General features: G+C 50.1%; 1 protein-coding gene across 1 annotated transcript in view; it reads right to left on the bottom strand.

The window, feature by feature from the left end:
- The window catches only part of PAX7 (paired box 7), a 157,893-nt gene extending 141,859 nt beyond the window's left edge, over positions 1 to 16,034 (bottom strand). Inside the window, exons 1-4 of the mRNA XM_051988399.1 lie at positions 15,414 to 16,034; positions 12,136 to 12,371; positions 10,755 to 10,884; positions 9,255 to 9,383 (exon numbers count right to left, since the gene is read on the bottom strand). Coding sequence (XP_051844359.1) covers positions 9,255 to 9,383; positions 10,755 to 10,884; positions 12,136 to 12,371; positions 15,414 to 15,498 — 580 coding nt within the window. The 5' untranslated portion in view covers positions 15,499 to 16,034. The remainder of the gene's footprint in view (positions 1 to 9,254; positions 9,384 to 10,754; positions 10,885 to 12,135; positions 12,372 to 15,413) is intronic.
- Positions 16,035 to 16,257: the final 223 nt, after the last annotated feature.

Raw genomic sequence — 16,257 nt, forward strand, 5'->3', positions numbered from 1 at the left:
TCCCCTCCCTTCCTCCTCTTGTCCCTCACCCCCTTCTCCCTACCCCCCTCTCCTGTCTCCCCCTGACCCCTGACCTGCCTCTCCCTCTCCTTCTTTGTTTGAAGTTCAGGAGAGAACTTTCCAATAGCAGCCATTCTCCCCTACCCCCACCCCCCCACCCGGCCAGCCTTAGGTCACCGTTCTGCCTTGATTCGATTTGGGAGCTCCTTCCCCCCTGGCTCGACCCTAGCCCGGGCCCACAGCCTCCGGAACAACCCAAGGAAATACTGACCTTGCTTACACCTTTTTTCTCCCCCCAGCCAAAATAGTCTCGAAAGTTTTTTTTTTTTGGGGGGGGGCAAAATGGGGGAGGGGATGCACGAAGAAAGCGGAAGCTGAAAGGGAGAGTGGCTACATTAAATACCCGATTTCCAAATTTAAAGAGAAGAAATACACCCCGATACAAGCACTACTTGCAAATGCTAACCTTACTGCCTTTTTGAAAACAAGGAACTTATCACTGAAGGACTTTAAATGGAGGGATTTGGATCCTCGTTAAAGACAGATATAGGGCTAAGATCTCTGGGACGGAGCAGGCAAGAGACCTCTCACTAAATAGTAGTTTTAGAATTCTCCCCTAAAGTCCTCCGGAACTCGAATATTCTATATTCTAAGGTCTCTCCCATTCTAGATCCTAAGCGATCCCTTCAAACTCTCACATACTCTAAGTCACTTCCCAGCTCAAACAGTCTATGTTCTAATATCTCTTCTAGTTCTGACATTTTATGTTCTAAGTTCTCTTCAAGTCCCAACATTTTGTGGTTCTAAGATTCTATTGATCTCTTTTCTTTTCTTTCTTTCTTTTTTAACCAATGCTTTCTTAGGAATGCCTGGAATGCTATCCCCCTCCTCCCCTTTACCCATCCTTCAAGGCTCAACGCACGTCCCACAATCTTTGTGAAGTCTTCTCTTTGCACCCCAGACAAGTCAGTTTTTAAACCTTAGTAATAATAAACCGCAACACTACTTATATGAGCTTTTTTTTTTGGGGGGGGGGTGTTCCAAAGCCCTCTCCTACCCAACCGATGTTCTCAAACTTCCTGCTGTGAGTGGGGCAGAGCAGGGATTATTATCTCCCTTTTACAGATGAGGAAAAGTACTTTGCATGTTCTACTCCTCTTGCATTGATGATGGTTTCTGACTCCCGTGATTATTTGTTATCCCCCCCCCCAGTCTTATTTTCCCAATGAAAATAGTGAATTCCTTGCGTTCTCGAGGAATTTTTTTTTAAATTATCCTCGTATCTCTAGGACCAGCTGGACCAAATAATAGGTGTACAATGAACAGACATATTCTTTTGGATGCTGGTGATAGAACTTTGGGGAAGAAATATCATAAAAGAATCTTTGTTTGCTTCCAGTCTCTCTCTCTCTCTCTCTCTCTCTCTCTCTCTCTCTCTCTCTCTCTCTCTCTCTCTCTCTCTCTCTCTCTCTCTGATCCCCCTTCCTTCTCTCCATACCTATACAGAAATATTTCGAGTGACAACTATCATATTCACAAAGACATAGTGTGTGTGTTTTTTCAAGGCCAAATAATCACCTTATCGCTTTAAGGCTAGTGTTATATGTGCTTTTAAATCCTTCCATGTAAATTCCACTGAAAATTTGGAAAGCTGAGGCAGGGGGAGGGGAAAGGGAAGGGGGAGGGGGGGAGGTTAATCCGGGTTTAACGCTATGATGCAGTCACAGGACCAGGGTTAGCCTGATTGTGTTATCTCTCCCCAACATTTGAGGCTCCCATATTTCACCCAGCCAAATAGCTGCGAGAGAAGTGCAGATGGCGGCAGTCGGCCCGCCTCAGGAAAATATGTTATTAATATCTAAATAACTTCCCAATACTGTCTGGTAAATCTCCCCTTCACCATTCCAAATGATGAATTCGTTTGAAGTCTTCCCCCTGTCTCATCTTTTCAATGTCTCTCTCTCTCGATCTTCCTCCTTTTCTTAACCAGGCTTATTTCAAACTGGTAAATATCTAATTCCTTTAACCACTGGGCCAATTGCCCAAGTCTCTTATGTACAATGCCTGGAAAACCTCCGTGTTTGGAAATGTCTTGAGGTGGACACACAGCAGATTGGTCTCCATTTGGTAATGCTTAGGAGAGGTGACTTCAGGACGAACCAGGAAGCCAAATTCAGGATATAGTTTCTTTCTTTCTTTCTTTCTTTCTTTCTTTCTTTCTTTCTTTCTTTCTTTCTTTTTTTTCTTTTTTCTTTCTTTCTTTCTTTCTTTCTTCCTTCTCTTTCTTTCTTTCTTTTTTTTCTTTCTTTCTTCTTCCTTCCTTCCTTCTCTTTTTCTTTTCTTTCTTCTTTCTTTTTTCTTCCTTCCTTCTTTCTTTCTTTCTTTCTTTTTTCTTTCTTTCTTTCTTTCTTTTTTCTTTCTTTCTTCCTTCTCTTTCTTTTTTCTTCCTTCCTTCCTTCCTTCCTTCCTTCCTTCCTTCCTTCCTTCCTTCCTTCCTTCCTTCCTTCCTTCCTTCCTTCCTTTCTTCCTTCCTTCTTTCTTTCAACAGTAAATTCCTGGTAAAGTATAGCTTTTTAAAATTCATTGCACTTCTTTGGGCCTCAGTTTCCTTCTTTGTAAAATCAAGTCAATGAACTAGGCAACCTCTCAGATCCCGTCCAGCTGTGACATTCTGTGTCCTAAGGTCTCCCGGCTGTAACAGTCTATGTACTCTTAGATCTCTTTCAACATAAACAGCTTCTATCCAAAGATCCCTTCCAACTCTGACATTTTCTATCCTGATGTTTTTTTCCAGCTCTGACATTGGGTTCTAAGGCTTTGGTAGTCTGGGTTCTAATATTCCTTTCAGCTTGGATGTTCTATGTTCTAAGGAATTCAGGGAGGTCCTTTCTAGTTCTGATAGTCTTATGGCTTATCCTGGACATTCTCGAAATCCCTGAAATGTATCTCCTCCTCTCCTTCAGTACTTCCCCCTTCCAGGCTCCCCTTAGGAACACCGGGTTGGGCTACCCTGCCTTCTCCTGGGTGGATAATTACTCTCCCCTCCCCTGCTTTCCCTTGTTTAAAGTTTGCTTTTTAAAATGTCTTGTATTCGATTATGCTATTCATTCTCCCTCCAACCTTATCTCCTTCTGTCTCTTCTCTCCTTCCCGTCACACTTGATTTAGGAGAGAGTTTATCTTGCAAACATTTGCCTACTTTGTTTATTTACACCAGGTTCTGAGGCTACTAGCTAGTGAAAGCCTGTGTTTGCCTTTGTAATTGTTATCTCCCTTTATTGTTGTATTGCATTTGTCTCAGCTTCGTGTTCTGCTTTTTTGGGGGGAGGGGGCATGGGGGAAGGGGTTTGTCAGCACCGGGTGTTCTAACTCTGTGGAAATGGCCTTCTCTGTTGGGACTTTCTCACTCCCCTCAACCTTCCTTCTCCAGCACCATCATCGCCTCTCTCTCTCTCTCTCTCTCTCTCTCTCTCTCCTCTCTCTCTCTCTCTCTCTCTCTCTCTCTCTCTCTCTCTCATCCTCTCTCCCCCCACCCCTCTCTAGCCCCACTGAATATGCACGGAGGAGCCCAGGCGAAAGCCAGCGAATTGCCTGACACCCTCCTATCTTTCTCCTGGCCCCCATTATGCGAAGTTGATCCTTCTCCGAACAGGCACAAATCCAGCCTGGTCTCTGTTTGATTAGATTGCCAACCGGGGTAATCCTTTGATTTGGTGAAGTGTCAATTACCTCTCTTAAAACACACATTTACCGAGGAGGGAACTTGTTGGTTTAAATCAATGCAGATGGCTTCTGATAAATTGACTATCAGCTAGCACCCCACCCCCACCTGCTTAGGCTCCCTTCCTCTCCTTGTTTTCTCTTCGATCACACCTCTCCCCCCCCCCCCAACACACACACACACACACACACACACACACACACACACACACACACAGGCAAGCACACACTTCTTTCCCTCCCACCTTCCTCTCACTAGTCCAGTAAACAATGCCACTCCCAGGTGTGAAGCCGAAAATGCGGCGGGGGCCGAGAGGAGCTGCTCCCCCTTCCCCTATTCACTCGCTCCCCCGGAGCCTAATTAAATTTGGCAGGTCCTTGTACGCACAATCAAAACAGCTTCCTCCAGTGTAGCAAGCCACAGAAAACCGCATTAGCAGACTCGGCCAAATTAAATTGTTGCTACCTCCTCTTTTCAAGTGTCTAAATAGACCTTCTTCCCTCCCGCCGCTACTTCCCCACTCCCGTACTACACCTGTAAATTCATCAGCCCCCTTCCGCCCGCTTAAAAATACAGAAGAAGAAAATAAAAAGGAAAACAAAGAGACACGACCTGGATCCGCCCACACACACTGCCCTAGACCCGTCCTGGGCCACCCGGAGCCCCGGCCGCTTCCTCTCCAAGGCCTCCTGACTCCAAAAGAAACATTTCGGGAGTGGGTTTTTAAGATTTGAGGGTCAAGGGGGAAGACAGATTTCCTTCATGGGTTTGGCCGAAAATCGTTTCAAGTACCCACGCGGAGTTTCTTTCCTAGCTCTGCTTTCTAGCTCCGACCCTGTCAGTTTCAACTATGACCTGGTCAGTTTCCGTGTTGACCTCCACAGTTTTCTCTCTCTCTCTCTCTCTCTCTCTCTCTCTCTCTCTCTCTCTCTCTCTCTCTCTCTCTCTCTCTCTCTCTCTCTCTCTCTCCCCTATATATTGTTTTCGGTCTCACTCTTCTTCCAGTCTCACTAGTTTCTTCAGCTTGGGTTTCCCTTCCCTCGGTTCTTTCCAACTTGTTCTTTAAAGTCTGTCCTTCCCGGAATCAAGGGGGGGGGGGCTCTTTCCTTTTTCACAAACTATTGAGCCCTTTCCTCCCTTCTCGAATCCCGAGATTGAGGTAAAGGGGGGGACAGGACTGGGGTGGGGAGGAGAATGGAGGAAGAGTCGAGAAGGACAAAGAGTTGGCCCATCTACGTTCCCAGGTGAGGAAGATAGCGCGGACTAGAATCTGGGATCCTAGGTGGCCGTACTAATATCAGCAGCTCGGATAGTAAGTAATACCTCAGTCTCAGCAAGGCTAAGAGTAGAAAAGAAGAGGAGGAGAAGGAAGAGGGAGAGGGAGGGAGGGGAAGAGAGAGAGAGAGCGAGAGAGACAGAAAGAGACGGAGACAGAGAGACAAGGAGAGACAGAGAGACAGAGACTATGAACGAGGAAAAAAGAGAAAATGGGGAGAAAAGAGAATGAGAGAAAGGAGAAGGAGGGAGGGAGGGAGAGAGAGAGAGAGAGAGAGAGAGAGAGAGAGAGAGAGAGAGAGAGAGAGAGAGAGAGAAGGAATACGAACGGCTCATGAATATCAGCCCAAGGCAAGCAGGAGTGAGCTGTTCAAAGATGAAAGTGCAGAGAAATAAAAGCCCAATTTAATCTGCTTTAAAACCCTTCGACTTAACGTTTGTGCTTCAAACTCTGAGAGTGAGGACTGATTGCGGATAAATAGTTTCTTACCATGCCTCGAAGCTATTACACCCCTCTCCAACACAGTTCCCTATTCAGCAGCCCCACTTTTCATTACCAGCTCTAATAAGTCTTAGCATTATTAAATGCCAAGCAGACGATAGAAAGAAACCAGCGCAGGGAGGAATCTCTCCTTAGCTCTTAAAGAGGAGAGCTCTTAAGCCCCTTCTTTGTCGACTCCCCGCGAGGAGAGGAGCAACCCCCCGAGAGGGCATTTGTCACAAGAGAAGCCCAAACAAAGTTGTGGCTGTCTTCCACCCCCTACCCCCGAGCCCTCCACACACCCCCGGTGCCCTAGCTCTCCTTTCCGTCCGGGGCTTCTCCCCTCCGCCGTGGCCAAGTCGGGAAGGCCGTAGGTTTGGGATTGAACCTTATGGCTGACTGTGGGAGGGGGAACCCCCAAAAGGGTCTGATCTGACGGGGTTCAGAAATAAAGGCTTACAAATCTGGTCCACGCGCCGGGAGCTCTGGCTACGTCCAAACTCACTCACCCACTCAGAGTCAAGACACCCGCCCCCAGACATTCGGATACACTCCGTTGCACAGCTCCGGCCTCACACTTGCTCCTTTCGTTAGTAGAACAATTTATTCGGGATTTGAGTCATCCCCACGGAATCGCCTGCGTTTCTTTCCAGATCTTTTCTCTCTCAAGCGTAATAGAAAGGCAGGGTCCATGGTCCTTCTCAAACTCGGGATAAATGGGCTTCGTTCTTCCTCCTCCCCCCACCCCCGGCAACCTTCACTTTCCCCATAGCAAACCGAACTCCTCACAGGTCTCTCGGGGGCAACCTCTGTCTAACGAAGGCAGTTCGGCAGTCCGGGTTTGAGGCCGCTGCGGGCCAAGAGACCACTGGCTCCCTTCCCTGCTTGCCGGTCCCTGTTTTGGGCCCTTTGCCCTTTCCCGCGGCCCGCGGAGAAGCGAAATCTCGGTACACGGCGGAGGTTCCCCTTCTGTGCCACCGACCCTGAGGCCCTCAGACTTGCTACCTCAGAACAAGAGAGCCCGGCCGAATTCCTAGCAGCTCTCTCTCCCCGCGGACAGTTCCCTTTGCTGGGACTTCAAAAGCTCCCTTTCCGTAGTCAGATTCTCAAGATGGGAAGATTTGCCTCATATATGGAGGAGTAAGGAAAGGTAGAGGGGAAACGGATTTTTATTTTGGCTCAGGGTGGGGACTTTTTTCCACCAGCCAGAAGTACAAAATTGTGTGTGTGTGTGTGTGTGTGTGTGTGTGTGTGTGTGTGTGTGTGTTTGTGTTTAAGCGCAGAAACACATTCCTCTCACCTCCGCTCTATCGCCCGGAAAACAAACAAACCAAAAAACCTCATAACAAAACCCCCCAAGTCCACAGCCGACCCTTAGAGACAGAGTGTGTCGGGGCTCTGCCTGGATGCAAAATTTCGCTGTGTCCGGGGCCTCAGGCCGGCGCCCGAGGGGCCTTAGAATATTCCCCGGCACTCAGAGCAGCGGGGAGCGGCCGAATAACTTAGCTCCCTTTCTTTGCCTCCTCCCCGGCCCTTTGTCCAAGAGCAGCGCGGCTGCTCGCACGTTTTTGAATGTCAATAGCCCGCCCCTTCCCCCGCTCCCCTCCCCAGGACTTGGGCCCTTTCCCTCCGTTCCTAGTCGCCCTCCTTCTTGTACTGGGGCTGCCTTTGTGGGGCAGGATCTGGGCTCGGGAGGCGGCAACAAGCCAGGGGGCTTTGTCTCTGAAGTTCATCTTCAAGGTTGGGAGGAAGAGTCAACAACCGGGCTGATGTGTTGGGGGCGGTTAGGGGAGAAAGGGACTGCTCAGAACAAACGACTGATCCGAAGAATTTCAAAGTTTTCTCCCTAACTCCTTTCTCTGCCTTTCTCAAAGTCGCGCAGCAGCAACGCGCGCACACACACGTACACACACACACACACACACACACACACACACACACACACACACAATTCGGAATTGCCTTCTGCCTTTTATTTTTCCTGCCAATTCCCCGGTACCTCTTCCGATCTCTACTTTTCTATTCATTTTCACCACCTCTGTCCCCTCACGCTCTAGTCTCACTATCACAATTCCCACTCTGCCGGGAAGTAGAGTCAGGAATCCGACAGCCACTCTCTGCTTTCTACCCCCCTCAAATTCAAGAGTAGTTTTCGGTGAGTGCTCCCACCAAGAAAATCGCCCCCAAATCCCGCGCGGGCCCAGATCCCGAGAAACCGGCCACGGAGCCTGTAGTCGGCGCGTCTGTTTCTAACAATCAAGGGTCCCGAGCGAGGGGAGGGAGTCTGGGCCGGGCCAGGCAGGCCGTGGTCCTGCTCTCTGGCCCCCAGTATATGCCCGAGGCTCGAGACTACGGGGATGCTACTTTTCCCCTCATCCCATGACAGGGCCGGAAACTTCGGGACTAGTTTTAGCTTCTTCACTTGCCGTGGGCCCGCCCCAAACCGGCTTCTTCCCGGGGGAGGGGAGACCCGGGCTTTTCCCCACCCCCCACCCCCAGGCAGGCCGCGATCTCCTAGCTCTGCCCCGGCCAGAATGAGGTACCGGATTCCCCCGCGTTCTCTAATTGATATTGATTGCACCGATCACTCAACTGTCAGGAGGAGTTTCAAGGGACCGTTTAGAGAGCAGTAGAAAAAGCTGTCGAACAAATTCATTTAGGGAGCCGCGATACGCCCCCCCCCCCCACCTCCGGCTGCCCTCCCCTAACCCTCCCCTCGCCTACAGTTTCCTATAAATAATTGATCGAGACCCAACTCCCCGCGAACAGGCTAACGCCTTCCTGCACTCACGGCGGGGAAGAGGGTTAGAAGGGAGACCTGACTGACCCCCCACTTCTCCGGAATGGGGGCGGGAGGAGCTTCCCAAAGCTCTCTGAAAACATCACTTCCTTCCGAATCCCTGTACTTCACTCCGCTGAGAAAACAGACTATAATAGGAGGTAATACAATGACGATATAGAGACATACCCTTGCCTTCATTCATTTACTACAATGGCCAGAAATAATAGCAATAACGTGATGCGTATTTGGGGAGGAGGAGAGAGAGCGAGAGAGCCCGGTTTTCCTGATCCGAATACATTCGTCCTTTCCTCCCTCCTAGAGTCTCTGTCCTGTACAATCCAGTTGCTTTAGCCTTAATCTCTCCCTAAGAATCCAGCCCTTTTTAGCGCTTTGGGGAATAAATACAAAGTGCTTTACACCCATCGGCCATATCTAGCTTTTGCAGAGCCTTTGCAAATTTGCAGGACTCTCTTTCCACGTAATCTTAAAAGTTGGATAATGCAAGTAAGTCCTTTTACGGACAAGGAAACCAGATTCAGAGGGGGTAGATCGACTTGGCCGTGGTCACACAGCAAGCATCAGAGGACAGGTATATTCACTTCCAAGTCCAAGGCTGGACAAGGTAGTACACCGATCTTGCTGAACTTATTCACTTAGCTCCTTAGATCTTTTCAATAGTTTTGTAAGGAGGACAGGACAAGTTCTCTAATACCCATTTTCCAGGTAAAGAGAATGAGGTTCTAAGTCGACAAGTGATGTGCCTGGGTTTGCTAGGCAAATTATGGCTGTGGTAAGACTTGAACTCAGGTGCCCTGACTCCCAGGTTAGGACAGTGTGCCTCTTTCAAAGTGGACAAACAAGTCTCTGTCTGTCTCTGTCTCTCTGTCTCTCTGTCTCTCTGTCTCTCTCTCTCTCTCTCTCTCTCTCTCTCTCTCTCTCTCTCTCTCTCTCTCTCTCTGGCGGAGGACGCAGAGGCCCCGGGAGGCCTTTCTCTACCTTTGTCGCCCAGGATGCCGTCGATGCTGTGTTTCGCCTTCTTCTCCCCGTCCTCCTCTTTCTTGTCGCACTCATCCTCTTCCTCTTTCTTCCCGAATTTGATTCTGAGCACACGGCTAATCGAACTCACTAAACCTCAGAAATTCAAAGGCAAAAGAGAAAGTATAAGCTGTGGAGAAAGTAAAGCTTTCCCTCCCACTCCCACCTCCTATCACCACCAGGAGCCTGGCCCCTCCAGCTTTGGGAAAGGAGCGACACTGGCAGCTGCTCGCCCACAAGTGTCCCAGCGCAACTTGCACCCGCTGAGAAAGTCATCACACTCAAATATACAACTTACCCATACGGATACCCACGAATACATCCCCAGGTGCCCCCCATAGCTTCCCGGTTTGGTATATAGCGCTAATGTTCACATGCATTAAAAACCCACATTTACAGTCATTCACAAACACGTTGATATACATTTATTCACACACTCAAACATACACACACTTTTGTACAGATGCAACTTTAGGCACATACTCCTTTACACGCGAGAAATATCTGTATCTTTACACACTTGCACACACTTGTGCACAAACATTTCCACATACTTATGCCTGCATTTGTGCACACATCTAAATGAACCCCCTCCTTCTCCAATCCTAAACTGTCCCTAATCAAATGCAGTTAAGCCACCGGCACACCGGAACCGGCACCTTAGTTTGTGCCAGCACCAGCACCATCCCGGAACCGAGGCCCTAGCCTTGGCTCTGAAACTCATTCTGGTGTCTGGATCCCAGACTAGCGCCATGAAATGCGGGCCAGGTTAAGAGTGCAGAGGGGAAGGCCAGAGCCGGGGGGCCCAAGAGATGAAATCGGGAGGCTATGACCCTTGCATGCTGCAGCCGGCCTAGAGCCTGAAGTGGAGTGGGGCCCGAGGCTGAGCAGGGTAGCGTTTGGGTGAGGGAACCAGGATTCCGGCACTTCTGAGAAGTTTATCCTGGTCAATTTCCTGTCAACTAGTAGCTGAGTGCCGTCACAACTTTCTTCCCCTACTAAATTCAGTTTGTTATTTAATAAAAGCTTTTGGATTTGGGTCCCTTTCCTCTGTCTCTCTCCATTTTATTTCTTTATTCACATCTTTAGTTCTTTCAGTATCTTTGTCCCCTTTTTCTTTCTTAGTGTCTTCATTTTCTTTTTCAAACTCTTTTTATCCTTTCTCAGAGCTTGTTGGTACAATTTTGTTTCTTATTCATGCTTTCTTTTTTTCCTTTACGAATTCACCCTGCTTCTCTCTACCTTCCCTTTCCTTTCTCACAGAATTACTTTCTCTCTCCTTGCATGTTCGATCCTGCTCTTCCCCCCCTCTCCATATATTCCTCACCTGACTCCTTCTGGCAGGGACATTCTGGAAATAGAGGGCAAAGGACCCTGGGCTGGTTCAGCTGGTACCTACAGGACATTACATTTCTCCTGTGTGTGAGACTCCCAGCCCAGCCTGCTCAGTTGTCTTCTCACCTGAGGGAACCGTGCTCCGGTCACAGTGTCCATCCTTGAGCAACCGATCCCGGATTTCCCAGCTGAACATCCCGGGGTTTTCTCTTTTGTATTCCTCTATTTTCTTTTCCACGTCTGGAGTGGCTACCTGCTTTAGTGAGGGAATGTGGGAGTAGGACAGGGGAAAAGAGTAGCAAAGGAAAGGAGGGAGGAGAGAAATCACTTTCAATATAAACCTAAAATTGAGGCACTCAGATTATGAGATTGCCATCAAATCCTAGGTAGGAGAAAGAGGCAGTCACCCTAGTCATTAGATAAGCTGAGCTGGGAGGGACTTTAAGGGATCCTTCTTATTTCCCAGAAGGAGAAATGGAGGTCCAGAGAGGACAGCCATTTACCCAATGGGATGTAGAATTAGTCACAAAAATAAGATTTGGAAATCATATTTCACTATTATGAGTTGCCGCTTTTTCTATTAAGTCATAGGCTGGGCAAAAAGGAATCAGTTAAGAAAATCTGGGTTCCTATTTAATCTGTATCTCTTTCTTACTAGTAGTATTACTGCTGGACCAGTGATTTGACCTCTTTCAGTCTCGGTTTTCTCAACTGTAAAATGGGACAATACCCTAACACTTGCTCTACCTACCTCACAAGGATGTTATAAGGGAAGAGTCTTGAAAATTATAAAGTGTCAAATAAATACATAGGAATTGTTTGTTATTGTTGTTATTAAACTAAGAAAGTTCTCAGGAGCAGACTGAAGACAGGGGGTGGGGGAAGTGAAAGATGGAAAGGGGAAGCCAATATGAAGAGATCCTGATAGCTCTCAAAACCTGGGCAAGACCAGGGAGGAGATAAATGTTGGGTTATTCCCTCCGGGCCCCAGGAGAAAATAGCCAACCTATAAGGATGGAGGTATCCTTTTGCAGTCAAGGAGTTGTCTTCAGACAAGGGTCTCTAAGACGGTTACTCATGTTCTTCCAGCAATGTCTACCGGGCATTCAAAAGCCTGAGTAATCCTGACAAATTGTCCTCAATTATCCAGATAGTGAAAGAAGGAAGTGGACTTTCAGAATAAGGATGCTTATGAATTATCTAAATAGTTGAGGAGATTGTGGATTTAAGGGTTTTAGAAAGAGATCTGGCCTTCATTTCCTTGCAGTGGGGTAAGGGAGCCAGTATAGACTTTCCCACTTTTATCAAACTCTCTCTTATAGATAGGATATTGGAGATGGCGTCTGTTCTTGGGGGATGATACTCCTCTCCATCAGCATCTCTATATAACTTCTCCTGAGTTGGTGTTTCAGGAACATAGGACCTTCAGGTCTTGTATCTAGAATTAGGTTCCCTCCGCTCTCTGAGGATGGCGGTTGAGGAACTTAGGACTCCCAAGGACACTCACCCTGGGTTTGCTGCCCCCGATGGCCCCAGGCCGGATGGAGCCAGTCTCCTGGTAGCGGCATAGGATTTTGGAAACACAGCCGTGGGAGACGCGGAGCTGGCGAGAGATGACGCAGGGTCGGATGCCGTGGTGGGCCATCTCCACGATCTTGTGACGAATGTGGTTGGGTAGGGGCCTGCCGTTGATGAAGACCCCGCCAAGTTGATTCACCCGGCCCTGGCCCAGTGGGGTGGATACTGTGGGGAAGGTGGAAAGAGAGGAAAATCAGAAAAGAATGGGAGAAGTCCATTACAAAGGTGGCAGGAGAGTATTTTAGGATGCAGCTATTCCCTTGGTTCCTAGGGCAGGCGTCCGCCCATTAACAACGAAAATGTTCCCTGTCAAACCTGGAAGCCGCTTCGCTTCGTTCCCTGTCTTTAGTGGGACCCTGCCCTCTAAAGCCGCCGCATCTGGAGCTTTACAGGTTCACTTCCGAAGGTGAAAAAGATAGCGGTTGTGCAAAAGGGGGGGTACCTCATATTTCCCCAATTTCACTACATGACCCTCTGTGTCCACGGGCAAGGATTGTGTGGTGTGTGTGTGTGTGTGTGTGTGTGTGGTGTGTGTGTGTGAAGGACGCAGGTAGAAAAATCGAATTCAGCTATAGAAGGAAAGGGCCGGTGGCGGCGGGCTGGGGTGGGGTGGAGTGGGTGGGGATCGTCTTGGACCAGGCTGAAGGACCCGGGTGAAAGGCCCTAGACTCTTCCCCTTGCTCGCCGGTACTCGATCCACCCTCACATCAAATCCACTGTGCCGAGAACTGAGGATTCCTATCCTCGGATTTGGTTGACCCGGAACAACTTAGAGACAAAGCCAATTTTTTTTTTCTTTTGAGCGGGGAGAACGCCAGTCACGATACTTGGACCCAAAGGAACCCTAAAGAAACCTTCCGTTCCAAATCGGGAGGTCTGAACAAACCCCTTTGGTTGTACGAGGGCTGAGGGAGTTAAGTAGCCCGTACTTGGTACGGACACCGTTGGTGTCCAGATTTCCTGTGGGCCAAGCAAACCTCCGAAAGGAAGAGCCAGGAGGAGGAGGAGGCCGGGAGATCGTAGTATATCGCGATAGCCAGCGGCCTCCGCTAGGGTTTCCCCAGAGGGGGCAGCCAGGGCCAGGCCTGGACCGCTGGGGCCTGCCTCCTCCCCCTGATTCGCTGTCCGAGGATTTATTTCGTTGTAGGTCAGCCTCGGGTTGAGGGAGGCGGGGATGGGTGCGTTGGAAGGGGTTCGTGGGGTCAGACTTTCTGGATTCCCCGAAACGTTTCTCTGCCCTTGCTCTGGCTTAGAAAAACCTTCCGGCCTACGGGACTGCCCTAGGGCCTGGGCTGTGCCGGGGAGGGCAGGAGCAGAGCTTCTCGTTCTCTGCACCAAAACCCCACCACACCGAACTTCGGCTGTGCGTTTGGGGTGTGTGCGCGCGCCACTGGGAGCTCCTTAACCGAGCTCCGGCTGCGCCGCTGGCACCCCTTTCTCCCAGAAGGTGTGCCGGGAAGGGGGGGGCTGCTCTAATCCGGACCCGAGCCCCCAGTGTGGGGACTGCATTGCCGCGGAAATCTAGCAGATTAATACAATTTCACAGCCGCCCGGATGGAGGAAGCTGGCTGCATAATTGGAAGGCAAGGAGGGAGTGGGGGCGAGGAGGGGGAGAGTAGGCTCGGGCTGCAGCACCGTCTCCCCCTTCCCCCGTGCTCCCCCTCCCCTCCCTTCAGCCCCCACTCTTTGCCAAAGTCGGTGTCTGCAGCTACCTCCGCATTTAATCAGCCATCCCGCGCCGCCGCGGCGGAGTCACCCGGCCTCCGCGGCCCGCTATGCCATTAGCGGACGAGAGCTCTCGAGTGGCCAACTTTATATTCAAGAGCCTCTCCAGCGGCCGCCACTTCTGCCTTGTCTGTATTCTCCGGCATGGTGTGCAAATATTGTCCTAATCCTCCGAGCCGTCCTCGCGCCGTCTGCTTCCCCGGCATCGCTAGAGCAAGGCACTCCACCAAATCCCCCCGGCGTGAAGGTTTTCCCGCCTGCGTGGCTTCCCACCACTTTCTCTCGCGCACTTGATCACGGAAACACTCGCTGGCTCTCGTCTCCTTCGGGGACGGGGCCGCCGCCTCTCTCCCCAGATCTCGGGCGGGCTGCCCGGCTCATTCCTCCTGCCCAGCCCCCTTTCCTCCCCTAGTCCAGCGATTCTCTTCCTCCTCCTCGGGCACCCGGCGCCTTCACAAAATCTTAAAAAATTCACGTTTCGGCGGGCTTGGGGCTCAAGTGGGGACCCTCGAAACACTTCCGTGAGACACCCCTATTCCCAGAATCTTCCTGATGTTCGTTTTCACTGACAAGTTTAACTTCTTTTAATTAGCTAAAATCACACACACACACACACACACACACACACACACACACACACACACACACACACACCCCTCTTGACTGGATGTAGGCGCTTTACCGTGCCTTCCCTTTGCAATTTTGATTTTAGGGGGAAATTTTGGGGAACAAATTCTTTACTCCTCTTTCTCTATGTAGCCACTGTCTCTCGTTCAAGGAGATAAGGGCGACGGGGACCGGGGAAGAAGGGGGGAGAAGCGGCGTCTCTCTGAAAACCCTAGAGTTTGGGAGTCCGGTGGAAAAGTTTTAAAATGAAATCCTTCTCCTTTCGTATAGTTTTGGGAGCAGGCCCAGAAAGGAGAGTTTTCTAGGATTAATTTCCTTTGGGGAAAAAGTATCGAAGTCACTATCCATACGATACATTCATCCGAATATTCGTTGTGGATAATCCCCTAAAATAAAATGTTTCGTAAAAGAATCTTCGTGGCTAAAATTTAAATCGAAAACCGACACAGAGCCGGGTTGGCTGGGTCTGCAGAGGGCGGAGAACGTTTCAGGGAAAGTAAGTGAAATTGGATAAGGAGGTGAAATTCACCAGCAGCTGAACCTTGCTGAGGTCGGGGACCGGGAAAGAAAGTCTTAGGAGAGGGGGGGAGTGAAGCCGAAGCCCCCAGGGCAAGGAATCGGGCTAGAACATTGACAAGTGGAGATCCCGGGAAAGTTCCCGGGACCCAGCGACTCCCGGGATCGACGGAGCGGAAGACCCATTCCCTCCAGTGCCCGAGAAGTCTGGGGACGCCACCCGCTCTCTGCTGCTACCACCGCGGTGTGCCCTTCGAGACAGTGCGGTCCCCGAGGACAGAGAGCAAGGGTGGGCTGTCCAGAAAGAAACCGAAGAGAGTAGAACACAAGCTGCCTTACCTTCCAGGGGAAATCCGGTTCGAGGGTAGTTCTGTCCCGGAGCCGGTCTCATCATTCTCGGTACGGTGCCGGGGAGAGCCGCCATTCTGGGCACGCCAGGGACAGGTCCGGAGTCCTCAGAAATCCTTCCTGTCTTCTCTCTTTTCCCCCCACTGTGAGCTCTTTCTTCTCCTCTCTCTCCCTTTCTCCTTTTTTAAAAAAACCTCTCCCCCCTCCACCCCCACACACTCTCCCTACCCCCCACCCCACCCCCGGCTGCAGTCAAACGCGTCCAGAAGCTGGGAAACCGGGAGGGGGGGGTGAGGTGGGGGTGGGGGTGGTAAGGAAGTTAAAACAAACAAATCCGACCCAAGTCTCCCTTCGTCCCCCTCCGCCAGAAGTTGTGCGGGCAGAACTGGGGAGGCAGAACTGGAAGCCGGCGCTGTAGAGATGGGGGAGGAGGAGGGGTGGGAATCCTGTCCCCCCCAGCCCCAGAAAAGCTAAGGACACTGGCTCTCTCACTAGGGGCTAAAGTTTCTGAGCTGAGGCTGTGAAACAGATTTCTTTGGGGTTTTTATTTTTCTCTCTTCTCTTCTCTTCTCTTCTCTTCTCTTCTCTTCTCTTCTCTTCTCTTCTCTTCTCTTCTCTTCTCTTCTCTTCTCTTCTCTTCTCTCTCTTCTCTTCTCTTCCCTTCCCTTCTCTTCCCTTCTCTTTCTCTTCTCCTCACCTTCCTCTCTCTCTTCTCTCTCTCTCTCTTCTCTCTCTCTCTCTCTCTCTCTCTCTCTCTCTCTCTCTCTCTCTCTCTCTCTCTCTCTCCTGCTCTCTTCTCCTCTCTTCTCTCCCCTACGCCTTCTCTTTCTCTGAT

Source organism: Antechinus flavipes, chromosome 3, assembly GCF_016432865.1.
Source record: "Antechinus flavipes isolate AdamAnt ecotype Samford, QLD, Australia chromosome 3, AdamAnt_v2, whole genome shotgun sequence".
Lineage (NCBI taxonomy): Eukaryota > Metazoa > Chordata > Mammalia > Dasyuromorphia > Dasyuridae > Antechinus > Antechinus flavipes.